Consider the following 9,905-nt stretch of genomic DNA (forward strand, 5'->3'; position numbering starts at 1 on the left):
AGATGTCAAAAGTATTACACCGTACTTCCCATCTTAACGCTCAGTTTGAACACAGGTTGTCTTGACTATATCTATACGCCACAATGGAGTTGTGGTTGTGCAGTTAGAAATTCTTTGGTTGTCTAGACTGTATTCTGAACAGCCACGTTACAAAACACCTAGCCTACCAAAAAATGTCTGATGTGTGCTGATGCTGATGAGAAATTCAAATTTTAAAAATAGACCTTAAATGTGATGCTAGCAACTTAACAGTCTGCAATTTACCGTCACAGACACACAAGTTTCTTCTCTTCTTGTGATACATTTGGGTCGAAACTAGTTTGATTTATTTCTTTAAATTTACTTTACTGGAGAGTTTAAATAAATACATATATACATTCAATCAAACTATAAAAAAGTTGTGATATTAAAGTTAACCCTTTAACTTGCAAAATCTGCCTAAGAGGTGAAAGTTAAAGGGTTGAACACTTTGCAGTAAATCGGATCCACCACTAGATGGTGACAAACATTGTGACATTCTAACTGAACTTAAAGGTACAGGCAACACCCTGCTAGCAACAAAGTGTCTGAAGACACTACTTGGTTCTTTGGTAAGCTGTCGTGTGTAGACACAACACTGGTTCATTGGTTGATTTAGGTCTCTTTTTGTGCTTTGATAATCTATAGGTCAATATCTGAAAATGGTCAGGTACAAAAACTAGTCTGACAATGAATGAAAAAGCAGCCAATGAACAAAGTAAATGAAACTTTGAAAGACCTCCAGAAAGGCTGGGGAACTATTTCTTAAGACCACTTTACCTGAAAGTTTAGCTGCTTATAAACAAAATGTAAAGAAATAAAGGGTAGCTCAAAATTTTTTCCAAGTACACTATGCATGTGACATATTCAGCTTAAAAATGTTCAATCAAATCATAAGGGGAGGATTAAAATCACATTTTTATTCAAATATGTTCACATGTCTGTCAGTTTTGTATTGTATTTGTTTGACATGACAAATACCACCCATATAATTCAAAAGACATTATTCCACCACTTTTATTTTGGAAAAATATACAGCCCGGAATGTGTGGAACACTACTTCCGCTGAGCTTGTTACTATAAGGAAAACAGATGCACACAGGTAGTATATTGGGGTTTTTGGCAAAATTTGCTATATTTTAAAGAGAGGATTTATGATTTGTTTCCATTTAAGGCCTTGGCATTTGTAGCTTCTCTTCTCTAAGCTTGAATAAGATTATTTTAAGGCTAGCACAACAGCTAAAGTTAGCATTATAGAGCAAAACAAAGGCTGTAACAGGGTTAGCCCGAGTTAGCTTAAAGTTACAATGTCTTTCAACTGCTTACAGATGGTTTTGTTAAAGTGTGTACAGTAACATTTATAGTAGATGAGTTTATTTAACTGTAAGCTGTGTTAAGAGATGGAGTCCGGTTTTCATCCACGGCTGTGAAGACGTTTGTGAACAGGGCTTTCTTCATGCTAGGTGTCAGTCGAATCGTGTTGTTTAAGCAACTAGTTTGGATGTTTTTGTTATAAACTGTAGGATTTCAGGGAAATTACATTGCACGTTTATTTAATGAGCTATAAAAATGACCTGCAAATTGTTGTCAACACTAATACAGCTCCTCTGCCTTTAAAAATTTCAGCTTTCATTCAGTATTAACAGGATCCAGAGGAAGACGACACTTTCATCTCTCAGAATAAACCAGCAGCATTTTTCAGCATCAATGGATTCACAAGGTAAAAAGACAAAGGATGCTTTTAGGTGAATTACCAAAAATTGCATTATTCCAGGTAATTGTGTTTAGAGTGTCATTTAGAGTCTGCTTGTGCAGTTTCTGCCCATTCTTGTTAATTTCATTTCACTGGTCATCATTAACTTCTAACTCCCCCCACAGCAACCCCACAGCCAGTAATGTGTGAAGTCTGCGGAACGTACTTTGAGACACGGCGAGGACTTTCCAGCCATGCCCGACTCCATCTGCGCCAGCTTGGTGTGACGTTGTCAGAAAGCAGCGGGGCTCCCATAGAGCTCCTCTACCAGATCATCCAGGAGAGAGATGGCTGCCTTCCAGATTTCAAATCAAACTCATCTGCACCTGGGCCAGTGCCTCAAAAAAATACAATGCAGCAGGAATCAAAGACCCCTTCAGAAGAAGAAGACGCTAATACCTCTTACAAGGCCGGGGTTAGACTCACGACAACCCCACAAAAGGTAGATCATCAGGGATCTCCAGCAAAACTGAATGAATCTTCAACAACTGTCCCCCCATCATCTCCTTCTCCTGTTAAGCCAGCTGAAGGCGGCAGCTCATCTTCCTCAGAGCACACAGCCCCAGCAAAGCCACTGTGGGCACCACGGGAAACTGACGCTCCTATCACGTTAGGTATGGCTTTTACAAAATATCTAAACTCATACATACAAGATGTGTGTGTCAGTGTATTTATCTGCAAAGACCGTGCCCTGTACTTTGAATCTCTTTCTTTCTTCTTATTTCAATGTGTTTCGGAGAATCCACAGATATGCAAACATAAGACAGGAACTTTACGCTTACAAACCTGTGTTTCCTGTAATCTATTTCCCAGTCCTTCTGCCCATGTGAGGCTCTGTTCATATTAATAGTCATGATAGCAGGCTACCAGGTTATCACCAACTCACTTCTCAAACATGACAAACTGAAAATGATTCTCATACTGTACTGAAATGAAACCAGGACACACAAACTGGGTAAACAAAAATTAAATATGATTGACTTGGTTGACCCTCAAGACGGTTGTAAGGGAAGCCATGAAACAATTTATAAGAAACATAAAATTTTGAAGGAGAGTAGCTGCAGGTGCAAGGCACAACTTAATAAAGGGTATTTAAATTTGTAATGTTGATCTCACATTAGTCTCCTGCTAACTTTGTGTATTTCTCTCACCAATTTCCTCATTCTTTTAGCTTCAGACCCCCACGATGAGGTCTACGTTTGTGAACTTTGTGGCTGCTGGTATGAGACACGCAAGGGCTTGGCTAGTCATGCTCGGGCACATTTGCGGCAGATTGGAATCTCTGACAGTGACATCAAGGGTAGTCCTATTGATCTACTTTATCAGGTCATGGAAGAGGAGGACCTCAAGCCTATTGATTTAGAGAAAAATGAAGAGTTTACTTCAAATAGTCCATCTAGAACTTCATCCAAACGCCTTTCTACTCCACCCGAGTCATCCTCGAGCAAACGGCCTAAAGTATCTGAGGAGTGCATCTGCATTCTCTGCGGGGAGGAATTTGAGAATAGAAAAGGCCTGGCAAGCCATGCACGCTCTCACCTGCGTCACATAGGGATGAGTGAATTAGTGGGGAAAAACTCTGCAATCAATGCCGTTGAGGATCTGGTATCCAGTGGCATGCTAGAAGCTGTACACCCCCCCAAAACAAACAATACAGCCAGCTCATCTGCAGCACCACCCTCTCCTGCAGCTCAGTCTTCAGGTCCAAGCCAGTCTTGGACCTCTCTTTCCTCTACACCCCTGTCTACAACCCCTGAAAAGATCTCTCAGGCTTCTCACCCTCCCGTTAACAGGGCACCAAAAGCTAAGAAAGGTTTTCGGCTAGCAGTGGACCCCCTTCATAGAAAACCCAAGCCTGAGCCTATAGAGACGGAGGTCTCTGTTCAGCTGAAGACATCCACCAAGGAGAGCAGCTCCCCTGTGCAGAATTTGTCTGCTGGTGCCATTTCTGCAAAACCTTCTGAGTCAGGTAAAGCAAAAAACGTTTAATCAAATGCTTTATGTTTGGTACCATGTTATACTATAACAGGCTTAATTTGTTATTTTCTTAATCACACTCTTTGCTTTAGCATTTTTCCATCTGTTTGTGTGTGTACAGTGAGATCAGATGTATAATGTTGTAATATATAATTTTCCCCAGCTTGTACAGATGTGCAGTCCCCACCAACAGTCCTTTGTGATTTCTGTGGCCAGCTATTTGACACCCGCAAAGCCCTGTCTTGCCACGCCCGTGCCCATCTACGGCAGCTCGGTCTCTCTTGGTCTATTAAAACATCCCCAATTGATCTTCTAAAACAAGTCATGATGCATGGTGAAGAAGGCAGGAAAGAGTTGGGGCCCAGTGGGTCTGCAGCATTGGGCAAAGTCTCATGGGGTTCTCAAAGCTCCAGAAGGTCCCTAGACAGCCTCACATCTGGGGAGACAGCTTCGAACTCGCCTCTTGATTATTCCATGAAAGAGAAATCTCCATCTAGCAAGGGTGGAGTCATACACCTTGGTAAGTAAAGTTTGTTACTTTACTTACCAATATTTTGTCATTTGTTATCATAGCATTCTTCCCAGACGCTTTAGTGAATTATTGAAATGATCTAATTATTGAAACTTTTTGGTGAAACTATTTCCTTGTGTCACTTTTATGTACTCAACATTTGAATAGTGTATAGTGTTGACCTATTACTGCTTTCAAATATGAAGTATGGTTAGAATAATGTCCTGACTGGACCCTTACGTGGGGACTATAGACTCTTAAATTGACAGAAAGAACAGTGCTCTTAACTTCCAGAAAAAAGTAGAAAAGCGTATTTTAACTAAGTACAGAACTTAACCACCTACATAAAAGGAAACATTTTGGGTGTTTACTGATCTGGAGCATTGAGATCAGACTGTACAGACCTCAGTTAACGATAAAAGATAAAGTTGATAACAGTAAAGTTAGAAAGCAAAAACAAGTATGGCTTGTTTGGAAGGTTCATCAGGAGAAAGGCTCTTCTTTCTTAAAAGAACATAATGGGGTTGGGCGATTGGACAAATATATCGACTATTGATAGTTTTTACAAGGGCGATTTATTTCTTTATTTCCCCATGAGTAAGTTTGTTAATAATGATGGAGATAATTGAAGCAGTCAACAGAAAATAAATAAATAAATAATAGCGCTGTTTTAACAGCACCCTCTTTCATCTGCGAACAAATGCACCCTTCTCAGAGTGCGCCCAAATGCTTGTTGATGGGGCTGCAGAAGCTGGTGATAGCCCAGCATACTCAGCCGGATGGTAGACACGTACATGCTCTTGCAAGTTAGTAGTGTTTGAGTACTTTGCTCGCATTATATGTCTGCACAGGTGGCACACCCCTTTGGTTACATCCATAGGTTTACCTCTTTCGTCTGGTTTAAAGCCAAAGAAATCCCAAATTTTGCGCCGTCATCACGACTAACGCGATTACAAATTAACCCATCTGGAGCGCAGACTGAGTCAAAATCCCTGAAATGTCTGTCAACGCATTTCGGGCAGTTTGTCAAAAGTTTGTTCATTCTGCGCTTCAGATGGGTTGAGCGCATTAAAAATTGTAACCGCATTAATCGTAATGACTGCGTTAGCGCTGCATTAACTCTGACAGCCCTAATTTTTTTTGTAAATTAGTTCGTCCATGTTTGGACTTCTTCTGTGTTGTAAACACGCAAATCAGTCCATGTGTGATTACATTGCTCCGCCCATCAAAAAGTCTGTGCATGCGCGAATATACTGACAATTGTCAGTTGGAAAGTTAGCTTTGCATCGTTGCATCTGAATAAATCACAAGACTTCTGGAGCAATGCCCTCCTCTTTCCTCTGAAATGTGAACTCCTCTGCATACCAGAGTATTCTAGAGTCAAATGTGAAGCCTCCCCGTGAGCTAAAGCTTGGCCAAAATTGGCTCATGCAACAGGACAATGATCCCAAGCACAACAGTTAGTCTCCAAGAGAGTGCCTGAAAGATAAAATAAGTAGGGTATCGCAGTGGCTCAGATATATTTCACACCTCAACTTGATTGAAATAGTGTGGCAGCAGAAGTTTACATGTGTGCCATCTCGTTTGTGTCAGACACATCCTGTGAGCTTTGTGGGTTCGACTTTGAGAACCGTAAGGCCTTGGCCAGTCACGCGAGGGCCCACCTCCGACAGCTGGGCATCATCGAATGGAAGGCAGATGGAGCGACTTCACCAATTGAACTCCTTAGTGAGCTGATCAGGAGAGATCCGGCCAAGGTGTCGGAAATTACCAAGCGTTATCGCATGGGAGACCTTTACATCAAGAAGGTTTGCTGTGCTCTGAGATATTCAGATAAACATCAGTGTATTACATTCATTCTAATTTACTGTAATTTTCTTTTTCAGTCCCACAAAACTCCTACATCCCCATCGCCATCCACAGAATCTGAGTGTGTGGCTGGCGGTAGTCTGAAGTCTTCCATGCAGCGCTATGAATACAAAGTAAACAGGAAGGACTACAGCAACCACAGCGTGCGCTCCTCAAGAGGTGAAGTAACGGGACTAAAGGGCTGTGGAAGATAGCTGGATACAGATGCAGTGTAATAGATTAAAAAGCAATACTAAAACCTCTCTGTGGGATTTCAGGGGTACATTCACAAAAGCACGGGGCCTCTGCAGGTAGAGAAAATCAGAACGGCAACTCCCAGCAACCACCGCGGTCTGGCAATATCCCTGCTCTGGTGCCAAAGCCCCCACTAACTCCACTGGTCAAACTGGTGGGTAAAATGTATTCCCTCAAGTGCAGGTGAGTCTCTATTTGACAGCTGTAGAAATGCTTTATAAAATTTTAGGTTGTCTAAATCTTAAATTTGATGGAGAGGTAAGCTACATTTGAACAATATTTAAACATACTGTCAAAATGTCTGAATGTCGGATGCATTATTATACATTTACTAGCCCCTTAATGAGATACACCTTTGTTCTACTGGATTGGATAGGATTCCTTTTGCCTTTCCAGTGGCATACATTCATCTCCGATGGAATCATTCTTTAGACATTTTTGTCCAATGTGACATGATGTCAATCTCCTGTGTCAACACATCCCTGTTGGATTGAGATCTGGTGACTGTGGAGGCCATTTGATTACAGTGAAATCATTGTCATGCTCAAGAATTCAGTTTGAGAAGACTTTAGCTTTAAAACATGGAGTATTATCCAGCTGGAAGCAGGCATCACAACAAGGATAGGGAGCAGCAATACCCAAATAGGCTGTGGCATTTAAATGATGCTAATTTGGAACCAAGAAAATACACTACACTGTATTCACTTACCCATCCAAATAATTTAATTTAAGTGCTCAGTCAGTTCCATGGACACGTGTATGAAATCAAGCATCTGGGCATGCAGACTGCTTCTACAAACATTTGGCAAAGAATTGGTCGCTCTCAAGAGCCCAGTGAATTCCAGCACGGTATCGTAATAGGATACCACCAAATCCAGTTGTAAAACTTCCTCCCTTCTAAATATTTCCACAGTCTACAGTGGTGTTATAACAACGCATTAAGCGTTCCAGTGAAAGGAACTCATAATGCTTCAGCATACCAAGACATTTTGGACAATTTCATGCTCCCAACTTTGTGGGAACAGTTTGGGGATAGCCCCTTCCTGTTCCAACATAACTGCACACCAGTGCATGAAGCAAAGTGCATAAAGACGTGGATGAGCGATTTTGGTCTGGATGAACTTGACTGGCCTGCACAGAGTCCTGAACTCAGCCTGACAGAACACCTTTGGGGTGAATTGGATAGGAGACTGTGAGCCAGGTCTTTTCGTCCAACATCAGTGTCTAATCTTATAAATGTGCTTCTGGAATATTGTTCAGAAATTCCCATAAACACTCAAACTTTGTGGAAAGCCTTCCTAGAAGAGTTGAAGCAAAAAATTATCCAAAAATAAAAAAGATGTTAAAGCCTCTGGATTAAGAATGGGATGTCACTTGGACTCATATGCATGTGGAGGCAGACAAGCAAATTCTTTAAGCACTGTAGTGTGTCTCACACCATTACACCACCATCACCTCGAACCATCGATACTGAATGGATCATTTTTCTAATAATTAGTTATCCAATTTTGGCGAGCCTGTGTGAACTGTAGCTTCAGTTTCCTGTTCGTTGCTGGAAAAGCGTTGCACCCGCTGTGGTCTTCTGCTGCAACTCATCTGCTTCAAGGTTAAACATGTTGTGCATTTGGAGAGGTTTAAATGCAGTGAGTTACTGTTGCCTTCTCGTCAGCTCGAAGCAGTCTGGCCATTTTTCTCTGATCTCTGGCAGCCCATTGGATATTTTCTGCATAAATGCTGTTTGTGCTGGTAGAACAGCACACATGCCACACTTCAACTTCAGCAGGTTGTGTTGACCATGTCGACATGGTTAAATGCATTGGCCTAATGAGGAGCTGTACAAGTGTCTCTAATGAAGTGGCCAGTGAGTGTAGACTGAGTTAATATCAATGTTTTTGTGGGGGGTTTTCTTTTTCAGCTTCATATGATGCAGTTAATAAAACTTCTCTATCCTGCTGTTCAGGTTCTGTGAGGAAGTATTTCATGGACCTCTGTCTGTTCAGGAGCAGTGGATCACACACCTGCAGAAACACATTCTGTCGCTGGGCTATAAAGACAAAGCGTCTCCTCCCGCTACACCTGTGACAACTCCAGCGCTGGTCCATCCAGTAGCTGTCTAGACGTGTATTTATTCAGTTTTTCTTCTCAGTCTTTTAAATGTCAAAGTCCAAGAAGTTGTGTTATCCTAATGTCAACTTGATGTCAGCAAATTGTCAAAAAAGTAGTTCCTTCCTTGTCCTAAAGAGGGAAACCATGAGCCATATGAGAAACACAGCACAACCTAATACACTCAGGTTAAATCCATTAGATATCATAGATCAAAGTAATGATCTGTGGATGTGTTTGTTTTTTTTTTTTTTGACAGACAGAGCTTTTCTACGTGGGCTCTAAAATTCCTTCCATTTGAGCAGATGTTAAATGTATTTTAATGGTATTCAGCCTTTGATGTTAAGAAACTAGAGAGACTGACATGAATTTCACTTTTTTTTTTCCTCTTTTTTTTACAGTGTATGTAAACTGCTGTGGTGGTCATTTAATTTCAAAATAGCTTTTTTCTTTTAAATACCTTTGAACTTTGTTTTATACATAAACGTTTACGGCATTTTACCTTAAATATGTAGGGCCAATGTTTTTCATTGTGTGTTCTGTACACAACAACACTGTTACCACAAAGCTTAATGCCATTGTTGTATAAGGTAGTTAAGTGTTTCCATTCTTTTTCTTTACAAAATGCAAAACAAGCTGACAGTGGATGGAGATTTTACATTTTTTTTTAACACTTGTATAAAATAAATTATATCTTGTATATAATTAATATCATGTGTGATATGCTTTTTTCTAATCTCTATAGGAATGAACTTCAGGAACTTCGTTTTAACCAGATATTCTGAATGGTATTTCCTCCGTTTCCAATACTACAGCAAGAAAAGTGAATATATTTTAAAATTAGGATTTAGCATTTAATCCATACTCTAAACCAGGGATCACCAACCTTTCAATCGAAACAGCCATTTGTGCGCAAACCAAAAACATTTGAACCGTATGAGTGTCACACGGCACATAGTCATTATTTTCTACTTTAACTTTGCACTTTTCATTATAATAATATTTTCTGGGTTGTTTTTTTGTTGTTGTTGTTGTTGTTGTATTTATGAACTTTTAAAAGTAACATAAGTGGCTTACTCATTTTTATTACCAACACAAAAAACTGTAAAGCTGTAGAGGTTACTTTTTCATACTTTTTTTGTATGATATAAAACATAAACCGAGTTTTAAAAACAAGTTTCAGTTTAACTCTAAAAGTTCAGCAGGTTTTGCTGTAAAGGACCACACAAATATATCCCCACACAATTTAATTTTCTATTTCCTACTGCAACTTTTATTTATTTATTTATTTCAATTTTTGATTTCAATCAATCAATCAATCAAAGCTTTATTCGCCACATGTAGGTTGCCCTGCAGTGAAATGGGACCCCCCCGACCTTACAGACACAACACAGACATTACATGGGGATACAAGTCAGAGATCGGTAGCGTTACAGAAAA

At 40.2% G+C, this 9,905-nt stretch overlaps 1 protein-coding gene across 1 annotated transcript; it reads left to right on the forward strand.

Moving 5' to 3' along the window:
- The first annotated feature begins 1,056 nt into the window (after positions 1-1,056).
- LOC146384964 (protein Wiz-like) lies at positions 1,057-9,174 on the forward strand. The gene is made up of 9 exons (XM_084930456.1): positions 1,057-1,120; positions 1,645-1,738; positions 1,897-2,385; positions 2,943-3,740; positions 3,912-4,268; positions 5,853-6,067; positions 6,146-6,287; positions 6,386-6,545; positions 8,323-9,174. Exons 2-9 carry the CDS (start codon positions 1,726-1,728, stop codon positions 8,477-8,479), a joined length of 2,331 nt encoding a protein of 776 aa, XP_084786582.1. The 5' UTR covers positions 1,057-1,120; positions 1,645-1,725; the 3' UTR covers positions 8,480-9,174.
- Positions 9,175-9,905: the final 731 nt, after the last annotated feature.

The sequence above is a fragment of the Perissodus microlepis genome, chromosome 6 (genome assembly GCF_051167445.1).
Source record: "Perissodus microlepis isolate ML-2025 ecotype Zambia chromosome 6, ASM5116744v1, whole genome shotgun sequence".
Lineage (NCBI taxonomy): Eukaryota > Metazoa > Chordata > Actinopteri > Cichliformes > Cichlidae > Perissodus > Perissodus microlepis.

Bases quoted from the DNA above. Each gene is read 5' to 3' on its own strand.
- LOC146384964 (XM_084930456.1), top strand. The intron at 3,741-3,911 runs GTAAAGCAAAAA...AATTTTCCCCAG, and splicing joins TGCAAAACCTTCTGAGTCAG to CTTGTACAGATGTGCAGTCC. The intron at 6,288-6,385 runs GTGAAGTAACGG...GTGGGATTTCAG, and splicing joins CAGCGTGCGCTCCTCAAGAG to GGGTACATTCACAAAAGCAC.